The 14,907-nt window shown below is 36.2% G+C and overlaps 1 protein-coding gene across 4 annotated transcripts in view; it reads right to left on the bottom strand.

Moving 5' to 3' along the window:
• Positions 1–9: 9 nt before the first annotated feature.
• vps13a (vacuolar protein sorting 13 homolog A) overlaps positions 10–14,907 on the bottom strand; it is an 82,832-nt gene continuing 67,934 nt past the window's right edge. For 2 of the 4 annotated variants that reach the window (XM_084138333.1, XM_084138335.1), the window contains 8 exons: positions 13,234–13,279; positions 12,999–13,122; positions 12,182–12,296; positions 9,363–9,448; positions 6,321–6,444; positions 5,299–5,373; positions 3,187–3,261; positions 10–1,057 (listed from right to left, as the gene is read on the bottom strand). In XM_084138333.1, coding sequence (XP_083994459.1) covers positions 1,010–1,057; positions 3,187–3,261; positions 5,299–5,373; positions 6,321–6,444; positions 9,363–9,448; positions 12,182–12,296; positions 12,999–13,122; positions 13,234–13,279 — 693 coding nt within the window. In that variant the 3' untranslated portion in view covers positions 10–1,009. The remainder of the gene's footprint in view (positions 1,058–3,186; positions 3,262–5,298; positions 5,374–6,320; positions 6,445–9,362; positions 9,449–12,181; positions 12,297–12,998; positions 13,123–13,233; positions 13,280–14,907) is intronic. The other 2 variants (XM_084138334.1, XM_084138336.1) reach the window with 1 other exon arrangement.

Genomic DNA, 14,907 nt, shown 5'->3' with positions numbered 1-14,907 from the left:
ATAAAAAAGTCAAAATTCTAAATACATTTATTAAATGTGCATAATCAATTAAAAATGACAAGAAAATAAAATGTCATGCCTTTAAAGTCAACATGATATGGCGTTCACAATTCTCAAACTTCATGCATGTCCAATTGAAACTAAATATGCATGATAAAAATGTAGAATGAAAGTATGCAGATTCATGTGCAAAAGATGCACATTTTGTCCCAGAAATCGTATTTATTTGAGATAATCCTGATGTAACCCATCAACTTGCCACGGTTTGATTTTATTGCTGTAACCGTTATTATATTTGCATTAACTATTGGCAAGATTGCCTGAAACAGTGACTGAACCTCTACTTGCCTATTGGTTTACATGATTTACAGGTCACCCAAAAGGTCAATAAATAGCATTTCATGTCGACTTTAATGTCAGATAATTCAACATTCATGAAGTAAATGGACCACAGATCAATATTAAAGGTTGCATATTTGTGTTATGTTACAGTTGTACAGGTGTGCCATCGAGTTTTCACTGTTGAGAACTAAGACAAGCTGTAGAATCAATTAAATAGACACTGAAAATAACATTTCATGCAAAGCCACACATTAAAAACATTCCTGCTCTCCTGTACATACAGTAAGAGATTACCATTTTCATACACTTTTGTTTAAACGCCACATGTAAAGACAATTAATGTACATACAGTGTATTGGTCTTTATTAATACATTTATAAAACCACACCTTAATTTAGTGTGAGAGACGTCAGACTTGCACGTGGTTCGAGGCGCTGAACTGCGTGTCGAGGCACATTGTAAAGGACATCATATGGAAATGAGTTTTGCAAATTAGGGATTGGACAGACTGAGCTCTTACAGCGGGTGAGGACTGAAAAATACAATGTAATGTAATCCTAAGTCTAACAGTCATTACCGTGTTCAGTGGATGACCGTTGCATTGTGGGTATATTGTAAGATGGCGCACTGCAACAGCAGCGTAAAGGCACACAGCAGCTTTAACTGGTCACTTCGCCAGACTTTCCCTGGCGTCTTCCAGCCTGGAGAGAACCCACTGAGGACGACGGAAACACAGCGTTAAAACTGATGCAACGATGCAAACATTTACAGCTGCAAAAATCATGTGGCAAAACAAAACGTTTGTGGAAACAAATACAGCCCTTTGACCCCTGTGTAGCTTCTGGGTCTCTTTTGATGCGGTCGAGTTTAAAATTAAGAAAATTTTGTTCAGTTTAGTTTGTTCAAAATGTCTCGGGTTTCCCCAAAACATTGCAAAAATAAACGTACAATTTTTTTTCAGGGATTTAATAATATTTGTTCAAATTAATAGAATACTCCTATTAGATTCGTGTCAAATTTGACCCGGGGTTAATTTTGCGGGGGGTTAATAGAGATTCATGTTCTGTTGAAAGACAATAAACAGATAATTTTTTACTTTTTTTTTTATTTTTTATTTTTATGTATTACCAAATAACACAAATAACCATGGGAAAAATATGCATAGTACTTTTAATTATAAACAAGCTTGAAACATTCTGGGACTTTTATTTTGAAAAGTCTATGTAGACATAATTATGTTGATAAAATATGCACTCTTACAATCTTCTAAAACATCTTACAATACAAACACCCTAAAGTAAACATTTTCATAATTCATCAACAGTAGATCATAAGCAATCGCTTGGCATAAATGTACAGTATTGACTTTGAACATGCAACGCCAAAGAAATGTTACGTTTTGTTCTGTTATTGGAATTTTTTACTTCATCGGGCAAATTTCCTCTAGTGGAAGCGTTCGGTACTGCGCACATGAAACTTATTCTCACCGAAAGCTCATTTTTTGAGATATCAACCTCAAATTTGGAACACAGCTTGTTTAGATTGATGCTTTTAGGCTTTGATTTTCTCACAGTTTTTCAGTAAAACATGTTTTGGAAAATATATATTTCATTAAAAAAAAAATATATAGTATTTTTGTGCATTTTTCATAATAAATAAATACTATAACTTTTGTAAACTTTTTTCACTTCAGCAATAATCTGCCAAGTGTCATCTTTAAAAAGAGACCAAACTTAAACTGACATAATCTTGAATGTTGTGCTCAAAAAAGTGAATAAATGGACTATAACTACTGCTTAAATATAATTATCATAAAATAACATAAAAATACATTATATTAAATAAAAAAGCATTATCTAAGCTGAAATATAGAAATATATTTTCACTGAAAATTGTTGGTCATTTTTGATGGCCACGTGAACAGCACCAGAGGGTTATGAAATCACTGCAATTCCTTGATTCAGTTCCCAAAATTGAAAATCTCTTAAAATAATCAAAAAGACATCTCATATACCATTTTTATGGACTTTGTATGACCTTAAATGTGATGAAACTCAATTTTAGAGTTTGCATGGACCCGTGAGGACCCTGTTTATGATTGTGAGTGGTGAAAAGCGATTAGGGTTGCAAAGGGAAGTTAAGCTGGGGAATTTTGGAAATATTCCAAGTTGGAAACTCCATGGGACTAATATGAGAATTGAAGGGAATTAATTGGTAATTTGGGGAAATTGTATCATATACAAACAAATCTAAAAAATGTATTTGGTCAAGCATGCAAACGAATACAAAATGTAAAAAAAAATATTTTTTGACTTGTTTGTGAGTTCAATTATTTCATTGAACAACAAAAAAGCATGAATGTTGAATACAATAAACATATTCCCTATGATCCCCTATTTTCTTTTCTTTTTTAATGAAATAAAAGTCCCATTGAACATGTGAAATGACATCAGATTTTGGGGTGTGGCCTCAATAGCCCTGCAGTGAGTAGTGTGCTGTGTGCATGTGATAACTCTAACCCAACTGAATTTGCATTAAGCCTGGTTGTTTTAACCAAGATTATGTTGCAAGATGTTTTCTGTTATAGGCTAACCAACAATTTTGCACATTTCCAGTTTATTCCCATATATTCCAGGTAATTCCCATGGAAAGTTTCCAACTATGATTTTTGCAACCCTAATGAGTGATGCTCACACTAAATGTATTTTCCCTCAGTTTGGACCGACTCTATCAGCATCACCCCCTTCTGTGCATAAATGAGGTTTACATCCAGTCTCTTTGCTTGAACACTCATAGACATTATTTAGGTTCTTTAACTTCTAGAGCAAAAATGTGCAACTCTACCTTTGCTAGTTCTGGGGTTTTGAAATTGATGATCTTCCCAAATTCTTTGGCATGAAACACTGACTTGACTCTCTCCTGTGAAAAACAGAACAAGATAAATTACGTTTCCATCAGAACAAAATGAATCCTTGTTCAGGAGATATTTAATAGCATTAAACATGTCAGGCTCTGATTTTATTGGTTAATGCTTTTACTTTTAAAGTCCCCCTGTGGTGAAAATCCAGCTTTTAATGTTGTTTATATGTCTATGTGGTGTTTTTAATATGCTTTAAGACAAACCATGTGTAAATTCATAAGTCGACACCATTGCTGAGTATTTTCTCCTTAAAACTGCAGTGAACCAAAGACATATGGCGTTATTTTCCTGTCAAATGTCGAGAGCGCATTATTGTAGCGCGAATGTACATTAATATAATGCGCGAGCACGAATCTCTCTGCTCGCGCGCGGAATATAATGTGCCGAGCGCGAATCTCTATGCTCGCGCGCTCTCAGATACACGCTGCTCTTGTAAGAATTTTCTCTGGGCTCGCTCAGAGAATATGCCTGCACTTAAAACGTGTTCAGTGCAATCGCGAATCTCTCCTCTTCGCTTAAAGTAAGCGTGTATGTGCTTAGACTGTGTCCCGTGCGTTCGCGCATGCCTAAGTACTCTTTTCTTCGATTTCTTTCTCTTTGCTCTTGGCATAAACTGTCAAAACGGCAACAACCAATAAGAAATAGGCTTCAGCGACTGACCAATGAAAACGCGACATCGTACATGGAATCTTATTGGTTGATATTGAACCGCACATAGAATAAGTTCACTTAAGTTCAGTCAGAGAATGTCTAATAGGAAGAGAATTGGCACTCTCTGCTTACTTCCGGTTTCTGGACTGGCTGCAGTAACACGTCTCTGTCCATATGAGGGCGCTTGCAGGCAAGTGCAGAATGAATGGAGGTCTATGGCGCTATACCCCTCAAAATCCACTTTTCTCAGGATATAATTTTTTGTCTAGTAATTTGAATGTTGTATTCGAAAGGAGATTACACATGGCTGGGTGTTAGATTTTTTAGAGTCACTTATTTGCTTTAAAAAGTCTTTTAAAATGTCAATGACGTCATACACATCGCACGACCAGAGATGCTGCTTTACGGCAATCCTTCAGTCACTTTGGTGCTTTCGCGCTCTGCACTTTCTTTTCTCTCGAGGCATCGACAACACAGCTGACACAGGTAAACACACGTGCTAGAAGAGTTTTTGTTTTGTTTGTTTCTGGTCCCGCTTCGGATGCCACGATGCCATCAAGCGGTATCTCTGGTCGTAATCAGTCCTTCACTGACCAATCAGCGTTCATTAGCAGAATGCTAGCGTGTAATGGGCAACAACAACTCAACTTGTAAGAAATCGAAAGAACATAAGTACTTGTTCATTCAATTTTCGACCTATAATCCATGTTGAACTTGCAAAACCTACAATCAAATCCGAGATTTCTCAACGGCAATCGGGTGAAAGATACACATTTAGCCGTCTAGCCCCATAGACTCCCATTCAGTCTGCACTCGCCCGCGATCACCTCCAGTGGAATTCTAATGGAACTGCAACCAAGATCGATACAATGGGGCTAATAGGGAGTGCCAAGGCTCTCCGTAGACGGGCTCTGGTTCAATCAAGACCGCAAAAGCTGGCATGAATTTCTAAATAATCCATTGGAAAATTATTTAGACACAGTGGACAGGCAGCCTAAAAACACAATAATGCAATCAGCCAAGAAAACAAATTACCACTAAAAAACCCCCAAAAAACTATACCACTTAAAGCTAAAGTGCATATTATTTTCGATGTTAAAATACTCATATACTCACATTGTCATATGTAGAAACTATAAATATGAAATTCATTAGCTGATTTCTTTGCTAACTGTACACATTGTCTCTTTATTGCTAAATAAATATTATTATTGCTATATTTGTTTTAAGTGACCTATCCATCTGCACACAACAAATGAGTTTGAGTTTGTCTGTATGTTCATACAGTGGTGCAAAAAAAAAAAAAAAAACACACTTCAGCTTTAATGATTAAAGAACTCTATATGCTGGGTAGTAGTGGTCTGGCAGTATTGTTCATTTGATACCTCATTGTTTGATTTATTAGTGCTAGTGCTGGCTTCTGCCGAGGACAATCCAGCAGTAGTGGCTACAGGAAAAGACTGCAATGAAAACATACGTTTTAAGAGTCATCAGCAAGTCAATCAATCCACCACTAAATATCATGAAAATAAATAAACAAACATATAATCAGTGTTAGGTACTATTTATTGCTAAAAGCTTTATTGTTAATTTGATACTGTTATTGTTAACAAGATTCCATGTACGATGTCGCGTTTTCATTGGTCAGTCGTTGAAGCCTATTTCTGATTGGTTGTTGCCGTTTTGACAGCGTTTATGCCAAGAGCAAAGAGAAAGAAATCGAAGAGAAGAGTACTTAGGCATGCGTGACATTATATTCCGCGCGCGAGCAGAGAGATTCGCGCTCGCACATTATATTAATGTACTTTCGCGCTACAATAATGCGCTCTCGACATTTGACAGGAAAATAATGCCATAAAGACAGTCTCAAAAACACTCTTTTAAATCGCTGGTGTTTCTGACGTCACAGACTACCTTGTAACCAATCAGATCAACGTGTGATCGTCAACCAGTGGATCTCTGAGCTGAGTGAGTGAGTGGAGGCGGGGCTCATTTGCATATTCATAGAACCGCGTATACTAAATGAGGCAAGGGTGTCGAGTTACAGTCAAGATATTTTAAGGCATGATAAAAAAAAAACAACTTTTACATATGTAATTTTGGTGATCAAAGATGAGTTTTAAGGGATAAAATTATGCTTTTAATAATGCTTTAAAGTCTTTTAATGCCCCGCCTACCCAGCCTTCACTTACATCATCAGAAAAGAAAAGTAATACAAGTTAACTACTTAGACTTAATATGAGATGGTAATGTTTAGGGTTGGTTTCAGGGTTTGATCCTTGTTATTATAGTCAGTGCATACTATAAAACAACGTGCACAATAAGACCAGTGACAATCATGAAGTAAATAAAGCAGTTCTATAAATACACATGAATCAAACTGTGTGCTGTGTGTATGATGATGTACCTTAGCTTCTATCCGCAGTCTCCTGCCCTCCACGATCATGGGCGCTTTAGTGAACTCATCGAAGAGATACTGCCACTCGCACGTCAGCTGCCCAAACGTGCCCTTCGTCACGAAGAATATTCCTCTGCAAGAGTGGAAACACACAGACTGCATCAGACATGACACACCGCTTCATTCAATATGATAGAGCAGCACATTTATAATCATTCAACTACATGGAGTTGCGTGCATATTTACATCGTCGGAAGAAAATATGTGCTGTGTTCTGGGTGATTGATTATATTTGCTGTATTATTAATCATAATCTCAAAATGACACATGATTTGGTACAATGTGGGGCAAGTTTATGCACCTAAGTGTAATATTTGGGGATAGGGGAAAGTGTTATATGCCTATGTATAATATTTGGGGATATGGAAAAGTTTTATAAGCCTGTGTTTAATATTTGGGGATATGGGAAAGTTTTATATGCCCGTGTTTAATATTTGGGGATATGGAAAAGTTTTATAAGCCTGTGTTTAATATTTGGGGATATGGGAAAGTTTTATATGCCCGTGTTTAATATTTGGGGATATGGAAAAGTTTTATAAGCCTGTGTTTAATATTTGGGGATATGGAAAAGTTTTATAAGCCTGTGTTTAATATTTGGGGATATGGAAAAGTTTTATAAGCCTGTGTTTAATATTTGGGGATATGGAAAAGTTATATACGCCTGTGTTTAATATTTGGGGATATGGAAAAGTTTTATAAGCCTGTGTTTAATATTTGGGGATATGGGAAAGTTTTATAAGCCTGTGTTTAATATTTGGGGTTAGGTGTTAGTTGAGATTCATGACCCTGAGTTTGAGCAATATACTAAATGCTTGCTCAAAGAAATGAAAATTCTGTCATCATTTACTCCAAACCCATAATACTTTAGTGAAGTCTTCGAAGTCTTTTGACTTTTCTAACTTTAGTTAGTGTGTAATGTTGCTGTTTGAGCATAAACAACATCTGCAAAGTTACAACGCTCAAAGTTCAAAGCAAAGGGAGATATTTGCTTTTAAAGAAATTGCTTTTTAAGGACTACAACAAACGGCTGATAGAGACTACACCACATTCCTCCCGGGTTAGTGACATCACCAACCCTAGAATTTACATAAACCCCGCCCCCGGAACACGATTTATAGATTATCAAGACAGAATAAGCTAATCAATGACTAGAAGATAACTGCACAAAGCTACATAAATTCACCAACTAACAATTCAGAAACGTCCTGTTGCTTCTACATGTTGTCACTTCTTCTTGAGTCTCTCCATCTTTGTCTGACTCTAGTTTGAACATAAAAGGCTAAAAGGCTCATTTGCATTTAAAGGAACAGACACAAAACCCTTTTTGCTCACCCTCAAAAAGTGACAATTTTAACATGCTATATAAAAATATCTGTGGGTATTTTGAGCTAAAACTTCACATACACACTCTGGGGACATCAGAGACTTATTTTACATCTTCTGAAAAAGTCATTATACCATCAATATTTAACATATTTTTAAATGAAAGCTGAGAGATTTCTGTCCTTCCACTGAAAGTCCAGATAACCAAAACTTAGAAGATCTAAAAAAGAGTCATAGAGGCGTGTGAAGAAATATGATTGCTTTATGATGAACAGATTCAACTGAATTTATTTACGTATAAACACATTCACAGATCGCATCACATGGTACACACAGAAGCTTGTGCATGTGTCATATACAGCGATCATGTCTCTCCAGGAGACTTGGATTAAACTGCTTGATTCATTATATGACGCCTTAATGACTTTCTAGGATTGTCAAAGTTTTGGTTACCTGACTTTTTTTTTACCTGATAAACGAAAATCTTACAGGTTTGGAACAACATGAGTGTGAGTAAATGATGACAAATGTTTAATTTTTAGGTGAACTAAACCCTTTGAGCAACCAAAACTTTTTGTTGTGTAAAATAATTTCCACTGAAAACTCAGGAATGTTTAGATGCACTGATTTTCCTCAATCTGATTTCAGTTCCTGATGGTTAGGCTACATGTAAACACACTGCTCAAAAAAAGAAGTAGAGATCCACCGATACGAAATCATTACACCGATTATTCATTATGACATCTGCAGATGTTGATAGTTTGGTGGGAATATCTCGAGATTTGATTCAAATGTTCTTATGCTGTTTAATGCTAGCACTAAAGACAGCAAGATATGTCTTCATCTTCAATGATTCATCTATAAATATTTCAGGTGGGCCTACATGTCAACTTTAAATCTCTCCCAACTAAAGCTGTAATCTAGACAGAGAACCCTCTATTTTGGTGCATTACTATAATATTACAGGTTAAAATTAATAACAGAGCCCAAACTATCATATATTCTATTATATTCGATATATTTCAGAACAAAATCACACTCAAATAAAAACTTGAGTTGTACATTTCAATAGCACATAAGGCAGGTCTTCATGACAGATTTATTCAAATATACATAAATAATTAACAGTAATTAAGGTTTTAACCTGCTTTTAACTAACGAACTATGAACACTAGATAACTTTTCTGAGGTAAATGTAACGTTAAGTGACATACTGCTCACAAGCTGTTTTACTGATGTTTTTCCGTGATAGGAACACTGATTGAGTGATTACATGAGACATGATTCATTTTAGTAATATGTACTTTCAACATTCCTTCGGGTGTTTATTTCGGGCTATATCTTGTAGTAAAGTGGAAGAGATTAGAAAGCTGATGAGACTTTGTGGAAACCCTGACTTTAACTACGAGTGATTCACAGGGTTAAATAAAACCTGCGTTAATGCCGCTAACTCTTTAAAATTGCTTTAAAGTGAGATTGTGTTTCTGTGATATTATTGCATCAACAGCCCTTCGACACCTTTTCACACACAGTATGAGTTGCAGGCAGATGTCCGAGAGTACAAGTAAGTGGGATGACATGCTTAACAGTGCTTGTGTATGCTGAAATGTGCTCTTGTGACATAATGATCATGCAAAATTAGTGTTTTTTCATTATAAATCCACCTACCTTTTAGTGATCATCAGGAAATCTGATTCGTTCACCTTAGCATGAGCAAAGTACCTGTACTTGGCAAACCGTCCGTTTTCAATACTCTACAAACCAAATGGAGAAACCAATTAATATATTAAAAAAAACACAATCATGTGAACTTCTACGGTGGTAGAATCACGTTCCGACATTTGAGGAGCTGGAATATGGTGATGGAGTGGATATAATGACACAAGAACTGATGAAAACAAAACCTCTACATCATCTACTCATACACTGTACATCACATTAGTTTTAGGAACCCTAAAACCAATGTGTTTTTTTTACTGTTCAATATTTCAGTTTTGAGTTTCTGTGTTTCTCACTGACTATGTGAACGTGTTCTGGATGCAAGAATGCAAAATTTCTAGAATTTCCCTAGTAAAAAGACTCTAATTCAATGCAAAGCGTAAGCAAAGGTTTAGTCACGATGTTTTCTAGAAGACTAAAGTCACAGTACACACCCCTGCTCCAGCACAGAGTGTACTTTGTGCCTGTGAGCCAAATCATTTTGCAATGCATAGTGGGATTGATGGGTGTGGAATGGGTTAATGATGAAAAATGCACTTGGAAACAGACTTTATTCAGGGAAAATGACAGATGATGGTGTGGGACAAAACATCTGAAGGAATAAAACCAAGATTCCTAATCATAAAACAGCAATATTTACATGTACTATTTTGCACACTAACTACATTGTATATTATTCAGATTCAGATGCAAACTACACAATCAAACTGAATATGTATTAAAAGGACACAAATGTGAGCGTATTGTCGTCCTCCTCATCAGTATCAGAGCTACTCCACTGACAGAGGGCCGTTCTGCTCTGTGAACATGACAAGAGAGGAGAGTGTGAACAACATCAGGACGCCTGGCAAATACTCCACTAATACTACCAGTAAAGTACAGTAGTGTTGTTTCAGTATTTTGTAAAGCACATTTAACACTGCTGAGGCTAATATCTGCAACTCTCACAAGCTACACAACACATCACAACTGGACAAAGATGAAACTATCAAGAGTGCATGTGTCGACCACCTGCGTTCGTGATATAGAAATTATCGAAATATCGCAAATGTATATATCGCGATATGCATATCGCAACAGCTTGCAATAACTGGGCTCATGAACAAAAGACAAAGAGAAAATCACTCACTGCTCTCGGCTGAATAACTTTTGTAGCTTTAATAAGAATCAATATCTATATTTAATTCATACAGTGAAAACTAAGCAGTGTTTCATTTTTACATTTGATTATTCAGTTTCTGTTGTTAAATACACCTAAGGTAGGATAACCTGAACCCCTAAAGCCCGAGGTTTACACTAATGTTAAAATAACACTTCTTATGCTACAGTAAAACACTGATGTTCACTGTCAGAAGTTTAGGGATGTTTTCTTGTCACTAAAAGAATGTGAAACACGAATAGGTTATATAATTTTAAATATATTTTAAACATAATTTAAGTTTATTTTACACACTAACCATTATCGAATCGCATATCGAATATCGCATTATTTAATGAGTTATCACATTTCGCATTTTTCTTCAATATCGTGCAGCCCTAACGCACGCTATCAAATGTAGTATACTTTGAAAGATAGTGTATGTGTAAAAAAAAACAAGTACACTTCTGGCTTTAAGGGAACAGAAAGGATTCAGAGTAATGCTCATCTGGATCTGTAACAAATGTCATCAAGTTTTCATCAAGGATCTGACATCCATAAAGTAGCTTAATCGCAAAGTTTTTCCTGTAGAATCTTTCCTATTCAAAACTGTGTGTAATGTAACACTACATCTGATGGTAAAATTACAAATGCTTTGGTCCTTGTTAGTCTTTTGCTTCCTGTAGTGTTTTGAACGCTGGGCTATAATTCTTCTTAACTAGTTTAACCTTCAAGATTTCCTTGGTCAACCAGCTAAACCAGAAAGCTTCACTGGTCCACAATCTAGACTAACATGTAACCAGCATAACCCAGCCTGGACAAGCATGAAAACTCATGTTGGTCAAAGCTGGTTGTTCAATGACAGCGGTGGGTGTTCAAGATAATGGCAAAGTATTTTGGAGCAAGAAACAACTGCAAATAAATGTTATTGTGTATATATGTACTGTATATGTTATGTATATATGTATCTGGGTTGCTGACATGGATAAATTACCAAGATGTTGTTTAAATATTACATTTGTACACTACTGTTCAAAAGTGACAGTAGAGACATTTCAAATGTTACAAAAGATTTATTTTCAAACTTCGTTTTAAACTTTGTATTCATCAAAAAAAAAACATATCAGTTTCCACAAGAAAACTGTTTTCAACATTGATAATAATCATAAGCTTGAGCATCAAATCATCATATCAGAATGATTTCTGAAGGATCATGTGACGCTGAAGACTGGAGTAATGATGCTGAAAATTCAGCTTTGATCACAGGAATAAATTACATTTAAAATTCATTCAAATAGAAAACAGCTATTTGAAATTGTAATACTGTATTTTTGATCCCATAAATGAGCAGAAGAGACCCAAACGACTCCAATCTTTTGCTTTATAGTTTATATATCTCTCAGATATTTACCATTTTCAAGCACCATTTTTGTAGTTTATTTAAATAGTGCTGTTGATTTAATATTTTAGTAGAAGTACGATAGAACAAATATTGCAAATTGCGGTTTTAAATTGCATGCTCTCTTCTGAACATGTCGTGTCAGCCTATTGTCATGTGTCATGAACACATTGTGAACGCAGTGCCAGTATCTTGAGCCCAGGAGTGTGAAGGCAGAAGTGTTCAGGTCACCTGGAGCATCTGACTGCCGATTCCCTCTCTCTCCTTGTACGGCCGGATGACCCCGTCCTCGTGGATGAACCGAGGAGGACGCAAACTCTCCACATCCTGAGACGTCTCTGCGGCTCTGAACGCAAATCATGCCAGAAAATGTGTCACAATCACAGAAGACTCTTTCCCAGACAATGCACTAGGGCTGTGCAAAAAAAAACCATTGTTTTTTAAAATGTGGTCGATTCAAAATTGATTCTCAAACGCCACGAAATATATTTATAAATAAAATATATTTATAAATATATTTTCCATATTTATTTATCTATTACCCAAAAGCCAGTATTAGTTTTCCTCCACTGTTCCTAGGCTTGCAGACTCCATGTTACAGCGTACTGGGAGATTTTATGTGTGTTTTATCTTAATCATAAAATAACCTGATCCTGTTTGATCAAGGCATGCGACTGTTCAGACTTGTCCAATTTTCAGCATCAATTTTTCATCTTGCATCAAAATCCTGTCTATTCATTGTATGCATTTGAAATATAGAGTTGGGTTCTGTTTTAATGTACCCAAGTGTCCCTAAAATAAGGTATAAATAAATACAGGTTTGTAGCTCTTAATTTATTTTTATTAATTAACCACTTGTAAACTTATGTTCACTGTTCTTTTTTTTATAAATATAGGATTTGTATTAAATCTATTTTCATTGAGTCGAATCAAGAATCGAAATCGAATTTAGAATCAAAAATCGAAATTGAATCGAATTGTAACATCTGACTCAATACCCAGCCCTCCACTGCACACAGACACACAGACACACAGACACACGGATAACCTTTTGATGCCCTGAAAGGTGCTGCTGGCCATGTCAATGATGCCCCCTGTTGGTCGGGTCAGAGCTCCAACCAAGCCTTTGCCCACACCCTTAAAGAAACCCGCCGCTCCTTCCTTCTGTGCTCCTACAGGAACACACACACACACTCATGACATGCCGATCAAACTGGACACACAGGTAAGCTGAGTGTTGACCCTGAAATACTGCTAACACAACAGCTGGTCTGTAGCTTTACCTTTTATTGGTTTAGTCACGATGCCAGTGATGCCGCTTACAAAACCCTGTGTGACAGAGATCATATTTACAGACAGACTCCAAATAACATGACTGCAGTGAAAGCAAAGTTTGACTTGTAGGCTGTCAATTACATTTTTATTTAATCAAATTATTAACATGATATGTTGATCAATTGATAAGGATGAGACAGACTAATATTAGTGTAGATGCCATTCTTCTTACAACGTAACAAGTGTATCTGGTGTTATAGGAAGTGTTCCTGGTTCCTAGTTTATGCAGCCGAACAATCCTTTAACGGATTTGAATTACAGAAATGTGATAATGTGTGATGTGTTTGCCAGGTTAAAGAGATGTGTTTTTAGTCTAGATTTAAACTGACAGTGTTTCTTTTTTTAAATTATTTTTATTTTTATTGATGTTGCAAAACAAAAAAGACTCATTTGGTCATATAATACATATTTTTTATCTTGTCTTACATCACCTTCTTTTTTCCTAGAACAAAATTAAACCCCCCACCCCCCCCACACACACACACAAAAATAAATAAATAAATAAACTGGTAGCAAAACAAACTAGGGGAGTGCCTCAGGTATTATGTTTCACACAAAGTCTGATCTTATTGGCCGAATAAATTCCAAGAATCCTTTCCACAACCTCTCAAATTTATCCATTTCCAAACTGACAGTGTTTCTGCTTCCTGAATGAGGTTAGGGAGACTGTTCCAGAGTTTGGGAGTTAAAAGGAGAAGGATCTCCCGCCTGCAGTTGATTCTGATATTGTAGGTATTATCAACTGGCCAGAATTTAGAGATCGCAATAGACTAAAGGCCAGGTTTACTAACAGCTTGTTCCAGAGCAAACCCTCTTTTGCCGTTAAACATCTACTTTCAGGATTTAATAAAGTAGACGTGTTTCCATTACCATTCAAATTGCGTAAATTGAAATTGCGAATTGAAAATACGTCCAATGGAAACACGTACATTTCACAAAAACTCCCATACAGGTATGTCACAAAAAAGTGGGAATTATGGGAATACTGGAATCAAAACAACAAAGAAATACCACAATTTATCAAGAGCTTGAAGCAGAAAGAGGGAGAAACACTCATAGTATAAGTATAAGAGGCTTTCCTTGCCATTAATGCTGTGATAACACACACGTCTCCTTCCATTAATAATGTCTAGTGCGGCGGCTGAGATGTACGTAAACCTACTAACATCCGTTGCAATGATTGTTGGAATTTAATCGCCAGAGAAAAAAAATTACGTATTAGTCTCATAACATCAGTTAATGTAAATGCCGTCATTTCGCAATAGTTTTTTATCGACGTTTAGAAAATATCGCAAAAGTTTTGTGCCAATCTGCAATGGAAACGCGGCTAGCGATTAATTAGCGCCGAAAAGACGTGGAAAGGGTTATTTTTGTGGCTGATCTTATTGCATATGCATCTGTAGGAGTTTCCCTTTCAGATGCAGTATTTATGTGAGGAGAGTGTTTAAATGAATCACGCAAGGTGATTTACTAAGGTTTGCGTTTCATCAATTTACGTATTCCGCCATTGTTGTAAACCAGATGCTAATTTGCGCTGCTCTTGATAGGTTGCGTTGGTCATTATGGAAAGTATCCGGCTGGTTCTGTGTTCTTTAATGTGTGATCACACGCAGAGCTTTCCA

This window comes from Abramis brama, assembly GCF_963993115.1.
Source record: "Abramis brama genome assembly, chromosome: 16".
In the NCBI taxonomy this organism is placed as follows: Eukaryota; Metazoa; Chordata; class Actinopteri; order Cypriniformes; family Leuciscidae; genus Abramis; species Abramis brama.
Note: the sequence above shows the minus strand (reverse complement) of the source record. Positions and strands in the feature narration are given on the sequence as shown.